Genomic DNA, 15,381 nt, shown 5'->3' with positions numbered 1-15,381 from the left:
CAGATGAGGTCACTCAAGAGCTAGTGAGAAAGAGAGCAAGAGTGACATGTGTCCTTGCCCTTGGGAGTAATTGGAGGTGGTTAGTAATGGGCGGCCATAATTGCATCCGATCAATGCCACATGGCGCCATCCTGGGCCTTGTCACATGCGCCTAATTAATGTTCATTCTACAAGCCCTAATAGTTAATATATATGGCCTTACACATTATCATTTGGGGCAACACTTGGCTCTTATAAACATGTTCACGTTGATTGACATGTGTCCTACCACCTTCTGATTTTTAGACCTAAACCTTAAACCCTAAAATCTAAATTTTAAACCATTAAATCTTAAGCCCTAACCCTAAAACTTAAACCCAAGGTTTTTAAAATTGACTTGGAGAATGAACCGGTTAGGGGTCCGGTTCCCGGGTCGGACGGTCTGTCCATTTCGACAAAAAAAATTAAAAAAATATATAAAACGATCAAAATCATTGAACAATTTAAACAGTTCAAACGGTTCAACCACCTGAATCAACGGTTTGCTTACCAAATCAATGTTTTTTTTGCAAATATCTAGTTTTGGGGAAAAACATAACTAGTCACCTGACTAGTTCCCAGTTTTTCCAGTCTGACCATTTGATCCAATCCAATTTTGAAAACCATGCTTAAACTATAAAACCCTAAAATCATAAGCCCTAACTCTAAAATATACTTTTAACTCTAAACCATTAGATCCTAAACCCTAAAAAGTTTGTAAGATGGTTTTGGTTTTGTGCATTGATTAGTTTAACTAACTCAAGGTAGAATTACTTTTGAATGGTTGAGAAATTAAGGATACCGATCTATAGAAAATGATATTTTTGTTTGAAGTTTTGATTTATTCAATAAAGTAACCTTCAGGGCATTTTGACACGCTACAGTTTTTGGATCATAACGATATATGGCACAGCAGTAAAATAGAGGTTTTGAAACAAATTTCACCAATTTTTAGAATACATGTTCTTAGGTCTAATGGTGATTAAATTACACCTTGAAATAAAAAAACGCAAATCAATGATAAAATGACGTGCCACAGTTGACATCTTTAACTTTGATATAGTCTCGATGGAGAATACATCTTGTAATACTTTTTTCAAATTGTCTTCAAAATACAATTTGTAAAATATGAATTAATGAAAAGTAATTAGGTTTTCTTCCACTGTATTTTATTGCGAGCTATTTACTAAAACTGTAAAAAACTTTTATAGGTTCATGTGTTTATTAAAACCTACCCTATAGCTTGAGTTTTATAAAAACATCCCTTATAATTTGCAACTAATTTACAATCAATTTTCCATTAAGATCCTGTTCCCTTTTTAGTAAGCTATTTGCCTATTTTCCAAGTAAATAAGATAATGACCATTTTACCCATAAATATCCATTATTAAAAGGGGTATTTTTATTCCATCCAAGTGTTGGCAACTTTACCCAAGGCGGGAGAGTTATTTACCCACCTAGGAGATACATAGAAAAATAAATTTTCCCTAATCCCCACATAAATATGAAAAAATAGCATGGATTTCTTAGTCAATAGGAACCAAAATCCCATTAACTAACTTTCCCCTCTCAAAATCCAAAAAACAAATAGACCCTAAGAGTTGTTTTCAAATGGTCACGTGACCACTGAGTGGAAAATGTTTAAAAAGGCATGGGTAGACTTGTTCATGGGCCAAGTACCTGACAAGATGGCCAAGCCCGGCTTATTTTATATCAAGCTTTGGGCATAATGTTAGCCTTGCAGGCTCAAGCTTTAAGCACTAAGTTTGGCTATTTTTCGGGTCAAAGTTCAGCCCAATAATATTATATAATAAATAAATATATTAATAATTTTTTTGAAAATGAATAAATATACATTAATATATATATATATCAATATATAATATTAATAATATATTATATATTTCTGCATAATTTTCAAATTAGGCTGAGCCTGGACTCAGATATGACATTTTTCTATTAATAAAGAGACAAAGCCCAACTTGGCTCGTGAATAAGTTTAAGCATGGGCCTATGATTTTTTTCTAAAAGTTCCCTTAGCACCAAAATGAATGTTTTCTGATGATTGGCTCATTATTATACGTAAATTAACATCTAGATTATCTATCTAGATGCTAATCTAATGGTTCTAAAAGCATAGAACCCCAAAAAGGAAGCTTCCATTTGGGGGTAGGATTTATTGGTGTACCAAAGACCACATAAATCACCACAAAACAAAAAGGCACTATACATCAGGTTGGCATTTTCCAAACATGCTAATCCAATCTTTAACCCAACCCTATATTTCAGATTGGGTTGGGTTGGACAGAGGCCTCCAGCATGCCAAGTCCCCAACATGGCACTAGAAGGGAAAAACTAAGGGATGGCGATGGGGCAGGGTTTTGTAAATTTTAGACCCTACCCATCTCCTTAAACCTCTCAATCCATATTCGCCTCAAAACCTGTAGTGGGTTGGATTTTGAGAATTTAAATCATCTTCGCATATGAAAATACAAAACCCTCCCTGCATTCAAGGATAAAGGTGGGTTGGGTTTATAACCTGTTTCTAATTTCCTATTGTTTCATGCAATATATAAGCAATAAATAAGTGAAATAATACAAACAAATAACAAATTTTCCAATTATTTGATTAAGACATGTAAAAAGCATATAAACTATCAATTGTCTTTCACATAAAATTCAGAAAATTATTAAATTCAACACCTAATACTAAAGTTTATATGCTGCCCAACAATATGTGGGTTGGGTTTAATATAATACTGTATCCATATGGATTGTAGAATCCCAAAACCCATCATTCAAAAAAAAAAAAAAGAAAAAAAAAAGAACTCACCCCATTGAGGTGGATAGGGGTGGATACCCACCAGAAATTGCCATCCCTAAGTTTAATACCAAAAAAAAAAATCATAGTTTTGTCTTTATGATTGTTTTACCACCTCAAAACAATGGGTGAAAGTGCTTGTTTGGGAGGGCTCTTCTATGGCAGTTTTTGACTTTACAAGGTGGGTTTCATCCAGATAACAATGTTTGGTGAAAAACTTGGAAAGCCCAATTTTGCTTCATTAGAAGACAAAACATCAACTTTCGGTTGAAAATTCTTTAGTAATTTCTCCAAAACAGTTGAGTGAAAACAACTAAACCAAAGTTTAAGGCTTTCATTCTTCTCAAACGGCCCTGAGCTGAAGGCATGAATAAACTTTGAATTGGATGAAGTGAGGATAAAGTAGGCCCCAAAATGCATGGAAAGGTCATGATTTCATGTTTTAAACCCAAGTTACGGCCGGTGTAGCGGATTTCATGCACATCCACAGAAGAGTGGTGTCCTAAGCTCACAAAAATCTCCTCCCAAGTAGCCCTTGGCTGAAACCGTGAATCACAGCTCTCCATGTCTTGACGTAGCACATATGAAGTGCAAATAAAAGGTTTAGAAATATAATATACAAATAAAGTTTTTGCATTGCATATATTTGTATTTATGTTTTTTTCAAACAGAGCCTTAAAGTTCGAATATTGGGAGGTTGGACACGTTTCAAATTTGCAAGTGATTGGTATGCATCTTATGAATTCCCCTCCTATGAACGATGAAATTAAGCTAATTGAAATTGCAAGAGGTGTAGATACCTCAGATGAGGCATTTGTCTTTGACAGATAGTTTGAGTGTTATAGCTGAAACATTTTATTTATTGTCTTTGACACATAGGGGTCTCAGAAATATTCTCAAGATTACCCTGGATTCATAGCAAACAGGATCCTTATACCCATGATAAATGCAGCTTTTTTTCTTTTTCATTCTACGATTGGGTGGCAATAAAAGAGGACAATGATATAGGGCAAATTCTTGATCAATGGGAACCAAAATCCAATTGATCAACTTTTCCCCTCTCAAAATCTAAAAAAAGAACGCTCCTTAAAGGAAAAAAGTCAACATTCAAGGTAATGGTAAAATCTCTGGCTAGTATGTGTGGGAATGTGGATTCCAGTCTGAGGACAGCCGCTTTGTGCGAAAATATGCCAAAAGTTAGGACCATATCCAGTTTACCCCACGCAATATTGCATCATTATAGGCTTGTTTATCAGTCTGGGAATCAGTTTAAAGGGCAATTTTATGTTGGTCTCTGAAACTTGGAACATAGATAAAGCTGGGGTAACTCTTCCCAAGAGCCAAGAGGGTGTCAAGGATTCCTTGTTGGGCAGGCAGTCTGCACTGGTCGAATCAGCCCTCCTTCCCTGTGAAGGATGCTGTGTGGACCCACTACCAATCTACCATTGATTTGGACTCAGTACCCCTTCAAAGACCTTGGTAAGAGAAAACAGGTGGGTTGACTCACTCAGAGGCTAGAGGCTGAGTTGCCCTGTTCTTAGAGCTGTAGAGGGGGGTCATTGTAGTTTGAGACCTCAGTCAACCCAATCTGATCACTGTGGCTTGTTCATCAATCCCTTTCAAGGGAGAGAGAGTATGAAACTACATTACTACGTAACTCTATCAGAAACAAACCTCACAACTCACATAATATTACCCAACCCCATGTGTTGTCAATGAGGCCCACCTAATAAAGTTCCAGGTTCACTGTGATCAAATTGGCCAAGAACTCTTGCGCGTTGGGCTTTAGCCCAAGTACATTGCTCATAAGTCATAACAAGCTTGGCCACCACAGAGGAGATAGGGCGTTGCCCTCGTGAGGACTGCAAAGGATGCTGCCATGAGCCCACCAAAAACTTGTCACAGAGATCATCCAAGCTCATCAATCAATGGGCCATCTCACAAAAAACCCGTGTTTTAATTTTGTCTCATTGTACTCTTCCTGAATTGGGTCAAAACAAAAAGAAAAGCTATCTGGGGAGAAAGTATAAAGAGACCATGGATGGCTCATATTTCTGAGGGAAGACTGCAACCCAAAATGGCTTCATGTGGATTGATTGAATGAATGAAGACGCTGACAAGGCCCAAGAGTTCAGTTTTCATTGGATTATTTGAAAAATCCGGTTTTAGTTATGATAACAGAGAGAATAATGGGTAAAAGTCCCTTAAAATGGGTATGGAGAGAGAAAAAAAAAAGTTTCTCTTTTTCTATAATGGGTCTGAAATGGATAATGGGTAAAAGTCCCTTAAAATGGGTATGAAACCCTTATTTATGGAATTTGAGTGAGGAAAATTCCAGAAACTTCTTTATCTTTTCCATTTTACACTTATTCTAGAATGTTCTTAACTTATTAACATATTAACACGCATGTTTAATTACATTCTGGAGTATTTCGTACATGAACCTTCAATTAATTGGTCCAAAACAATCCGGCTCAGGTTTTTTTTTTTTTTTGGAAAAGTATGAGATTTGATCTATAAGAATATTAGATTTTTTTTTGTATAAAATAAGAAATTTGCCCGAAGTTTTGAAAAGTGGGAAAGTTTTCTTTCACCTATCTTGGGTCTGAAATGGAAAAAGCTTCCCAAATTTAATTCCTCCACATTCAACAAATAAGTGGGTGGCGTTATTCTAATACCCGGGGAATGTAATGCTCCACACCACACTACAAGGCTATTTTCCTTTGGGCCCTTGGGAGCCTTTTATTCCGGGAATATGTTTCAGCTCAGAAGGGAAAAGATGATGCCACTTGTCTACTATTACTCCTTTACAGGCATATTTAAATTTAAAAATTAAAAAAAAATTGAATCACCATTAATATTGGGGCAGAACTCCAATACATTTATACAAACAAGTAAGATTGATATAGTGGGAACAGATTGATACTTTAAAGGGGCCCATATCTGAGAGATGTTTTTGACTGGCCAAGAGGGCTGTAAATGGGCCAGCTTCCTTTTGGAACTACCTCTGGATCCAAATTCCATTACATTGATAATTGGATTTGAATCAGATATCATCCATTGGTATAAAAGTAACTCTTATAAGACTTTGAGACTAGGACCCATAAGTGAAAAAACAACAGCTGAACCAACTTTATAACCATGGAATTAGTCCATGTGACAGAAATTAGATGTTGTATGTATGATGCATATAATATGATGATTCAGAGTTCTTTTTCTTTTTCTTTTTTGGACAAAAGCACTACCAAGAAGGATTGGAAATGTATAAATGAATGACTCAATCAGTTAAAGTTTTGTTTTTCCCTAATTTTCACTGTGTTAACTCAAAGTAGTCCATACTCCTTAGTATACAGCTTGAGTCTGTTTAAGCTCTAGTTGAGTGAGTCAACACAATGAATTCTGAATAAACTCTGTGAGTTGAATTGAAATTTATGGAATTGCTTTTTAGGTGGGGCACATAGACTGACTGGCTGTGAATTATGTTAACAAGGCCCCCATCTGAACAACTAGATGCCTTATTAGGTGATGAGGTGACAAAACTTACATGACAGGTGGTTTACTATTGCAGTACTTAAACCGCACATGCAACTTGTTAGTAATTTTGATACATGTTATCATACATTTTAACCTTTATATTTTATCACAAGATTTAACCATTAAAATAAGAAAATATTGAAGGGTCTTGACTCTTGAGAAGGGAGAAAACAAAGGACAAAGTCAAACGGCAGACCCCTTTATTTATTTGTGAAGTTTAGGGCCTATTAGGGTATTCTGTGGGAAATTATGGGTATTAAATGCACTTAATTAGTGCATCTAAACTCTCAAAAAAAAATTATAATAATTCACAGAAAAAGAGGGAAGATTTGTTTATCAATTTATGATACTACTTAGTTTAACGGTGAAAAATATTAATATGTATGAGCTAAAGAGATGATATATCTTATTTTATAGCTTAGGGGTGATCATTTCAGCCCAACTCAGTCTGGCCTGACCTGCATAAGCCAGTCTGGAAATTTCGGGGTTAGGACTAGGTTTTATGTTTAAACCTGACTCAGGCCTAACCGGACCCATATATAATAAAGCATATTATATACCCGGAATCCGACCCGGTTCGGCCATTGATCACCCTTAGGCGGTTAGGCCTTAGCCATCAATTTCTGTTTTTTTTCTTTCAAACAAATGGTCTACAATCCTACTCGTAATACTTGCCCAGTGACGATACACCATGTCAATTCATCGGTATCAATGCATCAATAGATTGAATACGAATCAGGCAAAGGGCAGGGGCAGAAGTGCAGTTGTACTTGTATGAGTCTGTTGCCTTTTATATCCAAGTACATAGAGTGGAATGACGTGGCGGATAAGAATTGGGCCAGTAACACCATTTTCTTGACGAGGTGAACCGTATAGAATTCTGAGGCAAAAAGCAGCAGAGGCATGACCATGGGGGTGGAGGAGGATGATGGATGGTTGGATGGGCATGGGCATGGTGTTCAGTGCAGGCAGGCGTCGTTCTTCGTCTCTGCCACATTTAAACCAGAGAGGCGCCAAGTTTCAATCGTCCGTCGCCCCAGTGGTCAGATGAGTATCCCGATACCAGCACTCACCGAACATCTGTCACCCAACCCACCCCCATCGGCACGCTCCTTCTCTTCCTTTCCTCTCGCCCCCTCTGTCATGGCCTCCCCCATCGACCCCTCTGCATCTTTCGACGCGTTTCTCTCGTCTTTTCTCCACCTGTGCTTCACACATTGGCCGTCATTTATCTTCATCATCACCACCACCATCATCTTAACCCATGCCTTCTCTTTGCCTGCAACACAACCCAACCCCCTCCCATTGATCAAAATTATTTCTGTGCCGTGCGTCTCCTCATGGAGAACAGCGTCCCCGTCCCTCAACCAGTTACAGCCACCCCCACAGCCTTCACCATTGCTGTCATTCATCCCACCACCACCAGGCTCACTCAAGCAGAAATGTTAAGAAACAAAGAATATGGCAAGGAGCTGCAACTGGGTCTTTCTCCTCCTGCTGCCTCCGCCCCACCTCCTCCTACTGTAGTAGTTCCTACACCTAATCATCCTTTTTCTACTCTTGACTCACAAAGCTCTATTTCAACTTCTCAGGACCACCATCATCATCAACAATACCATTATCCAAACGAACCCCAGTGTCATCTAAGCGAGCCCCAGTATTATTCTTATTTGTTCTCTCCGGATTATTCTTCTTCTTCACCCATATTCCCGGTTTTTCCGTTGATGGTCGATCCAAGCGCAGTCGATAATGGACTGCCAAGTTCGTTGGTTGGGGGTCTCCTCGATGGCTACTACCCAGATGAAAAATTTATCGATAATGGGTTGGAGAATTCGTGTTTTCTTGAATCCATGACCCAATCCCAAGGGCCGCAGCAGAGTCTATGGGGATCCATAACGAAGGCCGCCAGGAGCAAGAGAAGGATAGCAAGGCGGATGAGTTCTACCTCCTCCTCTTCCAGAGTTGGTCACTTGAACCAGACCTCTTCTTCTTCTTTTTCCACTTCTCTCGGGTCGTTCTTGTCTCCGCCTCCCAACAAGAATATTTCTTTCTCTGCTACTGATACTAGCAGCAACAGCGATACCGACAACAAGAGGAGGGAGCTCTTCACATTCACCACACCAGATAACAAAGTGGGTTGTATCGAATTGGGTTTCTCTAATCTTTTCTGATTTTATTTTTCCTTGTTTGCTTTTAGTGTGGTTTTTTTGTCCCTCTGTGTTTCTCCCATTTTTTTTCTGTTGAGATCTTGAGATGATATCCTCCGTCACTGATTCTTGAGTTAATTGGGAACAGAAACTCCGACTGTTATTGCAGAAAGAGCTGAAGAACAGTGATGTAAACTCTCTTGGAAGGATTGTACTCCCAAAGGTGAGGTGTTCACAAATCACAACCCCAGTAGATACATTCATGAGAACTCTATCTATATTTTATTTGGTTGAGTTTTCCTTTTTAAGAAAGGAGGCTGTGAAAAGTGAAGGAATCCTCCAATCTCTTTTACCCGATTTGCTCAAGGACCACTGGGACCTTAGTTTTATTTCAGACTGCCCAATAACGAACCTCCGTCCTGACTTTTCGATCCTCGTGAAAATAAACAAATACAAAAAATAGTTAATCGTTATGATATTAACACGATAATAATAACTGTAATTTCTGTATTACCGCAGAAAAGAAGAAAAAAAATTAAACTTCTCGTTAATTTTCTTTTACTTGTTGAATTCGCCTTCTGTATTCCTGACTTCTTTTGCTTGTTGTATTACTGTTACTGTTATGATAATAAACAGAAAGACTCAGAGGCAAACCTTCCAACCCTCACTGTGAAAGAAGGATTCCAAATTACTGTAAGAGATCTGGTTTCTACCAAGGTCTGGCACATGAAATACAGGTGGGTATTTCCTCTTTTGTTTCGATTCATTCAAGCTGTTTTAATGGAGACTTGGGTATTGAAAGAAGCCTTCTCTCTGTAAAAAGTGCAGGTTTTGGCCGAACAATAAGAGCAGGATGTATGTTTTGGAGAATACAGGTAAACCCATTACCCATCTACTCGATTTCAGATCCAAGCTTTCGAAATCCTTCATTCTGGCTCTTTTCAACTTGTGAAAAATAATCAAGAAACCTAAACCTTTTACAGGAGATTTTGTGAAGCAAAAGGGTCTCAAGGTTGGAGACTCAATCCTCCTCTACCAAGATGAAGACGAACAATTTGTGAGTCATCTTTCTAAACCACTCTACAATCGTTTTCCAACTACACCACAGCTTCTGAGCTTCTATTTCTAGTTTTCTTCGATAGCTGAACTGAAGCTGATCAGTGAGAATGAAAATCAAGAAGAAAAAAACCGAAATCAATCAGTATTCAGTACATAAACTTTTAGGAGAATGACTGAAATGCCCCTAATCTCTTCGAAAATGATGAAAATGTTACTTCAAAGGATGTAGGGCAGAAGACAAAAAGACGGTAAGCGAAAGGACAAAACGACTGGGCTTTAGCGACACGTGTGAGATGATATCTTGGGCATTCATTGTCATTTATCACAAAGTAGATTAAAGTGGGTGTGAGTCCACGTGTACGACAGCTTGTTAGAGGGAGTATCCAAAGCAAAGCAAGTAGGTGTAAGTGTATAACGTGCACCACACAACAGCCTATCACATGTTGCACACATACACCCATATATCATACATCCATCTCTGCAACATGGTTCATTGCTTCATTTTAAAGGTGGCCCCACCGACTGAACGGTCCAAATGGCACAGTTGATGGGCCCCAATAAGGGACCTAGGTTGGTGTCTTGAATTGTGGAATGAGCTCAGCAGTCAGCTCAGCTGTCACGTCACTTGGTTGGCTATAAAAGGCTGTCGACGGATCGGATCAGGATACGGATCCGACCAAAGCCCAGTTGGACTATGCCACGTGGGATTTCAATTTTACCCTGTATATGCATGTACACGTGTCATGCTTCCCTGGGTAGTATGTATAATTTAGAATAAAACTACATGTCGCTGAAATCTTTAGCTGTTCAGCAGGCTGTATAATCAATTATAATACTCTACACCAGTTCTAAAATACATGGACCTCACCGGCATGGGGCATTATCATTGGTTCCACAGCCTCTTATTACAGCTAAAACGTTCATCTAATCCGAATTCCTCTATACGACTAACTAAGCTTCATTCTTTAATAGGTTTTCTCTTCAACTATTGCAAGTTAGGCAAATAAACACAACCATGCATTAACATCGCTTGATGTATTAGACATTCTTAATTGCTCAAATTGAATTACCTTCTGAACAAATTTGCCTGTCTTCTTCATTTTGTGCCCCTTGTTGTAAATCCAATTTGATGGGATTATTTGTTCTATTCAAGGAAAGAAAAAAGCCCCTACTCTGTCTTAAAATATAAAATAAAGAACACAAGAGTAAAATCATCCAAATGGGTAATTTGGGCATATAAAATGTAGCATTTCCAATCCATTTTTTTTTTTTCTGATAGAATGCTAACAAACGTATTTAATTATTTTCTTTACTTGTTATAGCTAGTTCAAGGGGGAATCTGGCACGAAATGAAAACTAAAGCCTATACTAAAGCTTTTAACCAATACTAAAATCTCATCTCAGTTTTATCCTAGTCCTTTAAAGCATCCCTTATGGAAGGGTTCTGCATTGACCTTTGAGAATGGGAAGAATATATATATCAAGAATGTTATTATGGGATTTTGGAGTTTTAAGTCTGGAATATGAAAGATATTTGTTAGGCTTTGCTTGTTTGCAGTGCAAATCTGAAAGTGGTATAAATTTTGCACCAGGTTCAGTTTTGCATCCATTTGTTTGTAACTATGATTTGCACTTCTACCTGATATAAAATTTGTATTTTAGTCCTATTTGCACCACCTTCCTACTACCTCTCACTCCCAAACAGTAGCCCTCCTACTTGCTTCTTTTCTTATATAAGTGGGGATCACTTCATTTTACTTCTTGCAAACAAATCAGAAAAGTCAAATCTAAAGGCAAAAGTAAACCAAAATCTGCACTCCCATGCATTTTAATTTGCACCACAAACAAGCTGAGCCTCAACACCAAAATGGGTGAATCATCCGGTCTTTGACTAAACCAAATTAATGGCCTCAAGGCAGATGCCGCATATCAAAACCATTCGTATTAAAGTTCTTCATCTAAATATAACACCCATAGTTTTACCAGAAAAGAAAAAATAACAGCCATAAAATTTGAGCCTAATCACTACTGAGAGGTTGGTACCTTGTTTAAAATTTGATGTCTACTTTTTGCAAGATTTTAATGGATAAAAGTAGTTGGGCGAAACATGGCTAACAAGAGTGGTTTATCAGTAGATATATATGGTGCCTGATCTTTTAAGCCGACAATTTTGATCTTTTAACTAGAAGAATAAAAAAAAAAGTTAAGTTCCAAGATTTCAATTTTTCTAATATGAAAACTCATCCACACAGGACCATTTATATTAAATACACAGGTAAAACTTTTCTGCTGAGATTTTTTTTCCCTTAAAAACTAAGAACATCAACTATGCACACTGTTCATATATAAATTGTTGTTGCTAGTTCCACTTTGCTGGGTTTTGTCTTTTAGCTTCCAATGGCTGATCAGTAGCCCTGAAATTTTGTTTGTGCAAGAGCAGTTCATCTGTGCTAAGAGGGCAGAAGAACCACCTCTGGAACTTTTGAAGAAAGAACTGGAAGAGTGTAAAGTAGAACATCGTGCCCACTCATCAGAGAGAAGAATGATGGAAGAGGATGAGCACTGTGATCCATTTGTAGTTCTTGAGACTGAAGTGGATACACAAGAGAAGGTGAAACTGGGTAAAGGCAAAATGATCATGTTGGAGGACTATGGTTGTTCAGACAATGACACTTGTGGTGGTTCTTCTTCTACCCAACTGGGCAAGGAGGTTGTAGAGTCTCAATCGTTGAATAAGGAAGCAGCAGGCGACTTCGATTGCGTCTTCAGTGAACTGGAGATGCTACCCAACTTCGGTGCGTGTGACCTATCCTTGTATAATGATTTCATGAGCGATTTTTCAGACCCAGGTGGAGAGAATAGGGTAGTTGCTAAGTAACTTAACACTGTTTTCTACCCATCTTTCTTTCCTCTTTTGTTTCTCAATTTTTGAAATTTAATTTTTGTTCTTGGGTTTGGGTTGTAGTTTTGATTTTTGGGGAAAAGATAAGGAAGGAAAATTTGCACCGTCTTGGGGGAGAGAATGTGTGCCCATTCTTATGAGCATAGTGAAAATTGTAAAATTAAATGAAAAAACAAGGGGAGCTTCACGTGTAATTATATACTGTTTCTCAACCATAAATGAATTAAGATGATGACAGATTCCAAAGATTTTTCTCCTCTATTGTTTCTCATGATCTACATCTTTGTTGGAGGATATGTCTATGTTCACAGGATCAATTTTGTGTGACCATAATCACAGCAGAGGCAAACTCCATTTTTATCCTGGAATGTTTTTTATATTATTATCATCACAAACAAATTAATGGGATTTACTTTTGAAAAGAAAAACAATATATGCCTTTGATTAATATTCTTTTAAAAATAAAAAATGTATATATTATATTTAATGTAAAAAATAAGGGCAGTACTTCTACAGCATGAATACATGTTTCCTGGTATTGGTACTGCATGAGCATTATGGACTGTAAATGTTGCACGCTCAACTGTGAATGTGGCACCTCCAAACCACTCTCATACTATGGCATTAACTTTTGTATATAAAGAGTGCAACTTTTACATCCTATATTACACGGGTGCTGGCCAATATCAATGATTTTGTTTTTCAAAACAAAATAATTTTCACAGTAAAAATTAATAATGGTATAGAATTTTATTTCTTATTTACCCAAAAGGGGAAAAATAGCTTTTTCCAATTTTCTGCATTGTGGTTAAAAGGCAGAAACTTGGTTCATATTATATTATTGTTTGGACCAAGAAGTATTTTTGAAGGTGGAATTTGATCCCAAATCTCTGCTACAATTAACACAAAGACACTTGCTATAAGAAGGTTTTGTGTGATGAGATGATGATTTGGAGCCACACTTTTTATCCCCAATAAAATCAATAATTTCATTTACCAAGAAGCTCTTTAGATTCTAAGCTTAAAGTCTTTTTTTGTTTTTTTTTTTTTGTTTTTTTTTTTTTTGGGGGGGGGGGGGGGGGGCGCTAAAAGTCCAGTTCCATTATTAATGTGACAAGTATTAATGATAGAGATTCAGTATTTATCAATACAGGTGGTCCACTTTGTATGTGTTGTTTATATATATACTACTATTAAAAGTGTCAATGTGGTCTAGATTCTGAAAATTTTTTGACTAAAATACCTTATTTTTTGAACTTGATCTGCCTATATTATGAGAGCAAAAATCATAATTTGAAATACTACTTTTATTAAATTTAATATATTCGTCATCATTATTAAGTCCTATATTTAAGGTATTAATTTCCATTTCCTTTCATTAAAACTTATATTTAAGGCACATTAAATAAATGGGCTTTGTGGATTTTTTTGACTAAAACACCCTTATTTATGAATTTAGTCTCTCTATAACTATGTGGGCGAAAATATAGTTTAAAGTACTAATAACTTTTATTAAGGTATTACCTCTCATTTTCTTTCTTTAGATACTTTATTTGAAGTATTTTTTGTTTCTCATCAACAAATTTTACAAATTAAATCTATTCCAATATTTTAAATAAAGTAAAACTATGTTCAAAACCAACATGAAAAATAATTAAGAAAACCACCCTCTTGTCTGAGTGGCAAGTAAATAGTTTAACCATCTACATCAATAACCATGCTAAACAAAAGTATTCAATGGAAATGAAATACAAGATTTAAAATTGACCCAAAAGCGAAACCATTTTCTTATTCATGTGGTGGGTCAACGGTTCAACTTTTTAGGTCAAATGGTTCAATCCATGATATCATAAATAAAAAATAAATATTTTCAAAAAGGATGGAGATACAAAAGTTATTAAAAACATAGAAATCTTGTAAAAAAAATACTTGGGTGCATCTCTAATAATATATATTCATCATATTAAACATAAATAAGTGTTATTTTTATTTATAACAGAAATGCAATTAAAAAGTAAAGTAACATAAAAAAGAAAACTATTTTTGTGTCTAATTGATAGTCAATGGTCCATAGGGAGGCAAATTAGGTGGGCTTAACTTGAGCTTGAATTGACCCAGCTTGTAATTTTAGATAGGGTAGATTTGATTTTCGATCCTCAACTTGAGCTCCCAAGGCATAATTTTTTTTTTTTTTTTGGGGTTGAGCCCAAGTGTAGTCCTTAGGTATCTAAAGTCAAGACTGGTTATATGCATACAATCCTAAATACATACATAGCACATACTTGTATATATGCATGTATATGCAATTATGCACATACATTTTATGTCAAATTTTGTTATGGGGCTGATTGACTGAACCAAGTCCAAGACTAATCCAAATGTGATAAACAATAATTATTTTTAGAATTAATTATGTAAATGGGATAAAAATTTATAGTTGCCCAAAACTGAGATATTCTTAAGCCAAATAGGCTAGCAAATGATGTCATAATTATATAATAAAAACTCAAAAAATAGATAGAAATAAAAATATAGAAATCACAAAAACTTGTCTATAAAATTTGTGCACATCTCTAATATTATATATTTATCATATTAAACAAAACTAAATATGATAAATAAGAAGTATTTTTATTAATAGTGAAAATGAAAAATAAAATTAAAATCCACTAGCACATCATGCTTTGATTACTTATCCTTTTTTAAATGGTTCTAATAAGAATATTGAAATTACTAATGTTATCTAAAATAGTAGAACAAAAGACCCAATATTGTTTCATGCAACAATGTTGTTTGGGGCCAAAAGTGAACTGATCACTTCTTGACATCTTCTTCACTCTCTAAAAATGGAATCAATGTTGTAGGCATAACTTAGTGGTGCAGAGTACAGAAAGTAAATT

General features: G+C 36.2%; 1 protein-coding gene across 1 annotated transcript; it reads left to right on the top strand.

Annotated features, from left to right (window-relative positions):
• Nucleotides 1-7,255: 7,255 nt before the first annotated feature.
• LOC104599427 (uncharacterized) lies at nucleotides 7,256-12,727 on the top strand. Its single transcript, XM_019198114.2, has 6 exons — nucleotides 7,256-8,505; nucleotides 8,669-8,743; nucleotides 9,157-9,257; nucleotides 9,349-9,395; nucleotides 9,504-9,577; nucleotides 12,020-12,727. Exons 1-6 carry the CDS (start codon nucleotides 7,714-7,716, stop codon nucleotides 12,455-12,457), a joined length of 1,527 nt encoding a protein of 508 aa, XP_019053659.2. The 5' UTR covers nucleotides 7,256-7,713; the 3' UTR covers nucleotides 12,458-12,727.
• Nucleotides 12,728-15,381: the final 2,654 nt, after the last annotated feature.

Source organism: Nelumbo nucifera, chromosome 1, assembly GCF_055504915.1.
Source record: "Nelumbo nucifera cultivar China Antique chromosome 1, China Antique-T2T, whole genome shotgun sequence".
In the NCBI taxonomy this organism is placed as follows: domain Eukaryota; kingdom Viridiplantae; phylum Streptophyta; class Magnoliopsida; order Proteales; family Nelumbonaceae; genus Nelumbo; species Nelumbo nucifera.
Note: the sequence above shows the minus strand (reverse complement) of the source record. Positions and strands in the feature narration are given on the sequence as shown.

Bases quoted from the DNA above. Each gene is read 5' to 3' on its own strand.
- LOC104599427 (XM_019198114.2), top strand. From the start codon at position 7,714: ATGGAGAACAGCGTCCCCGTCCCTCAACCAGTTACAGCCACCCCCACA. The intron at 8,744-9,156 runs GTGAGGTGTTCA...GATAATAAACAG, and splicing joins GAAGGATTGTACTCCCAAAG to AAAGACTCAGAGGCAAACCT. The intron at 9,396-9,503 runs GTAAACCCATTA...AACCTTTTACAG, and splicing joins GTATGTTTTGGAGAATACAG to GAGATTTTGTGAAGCAAAAG.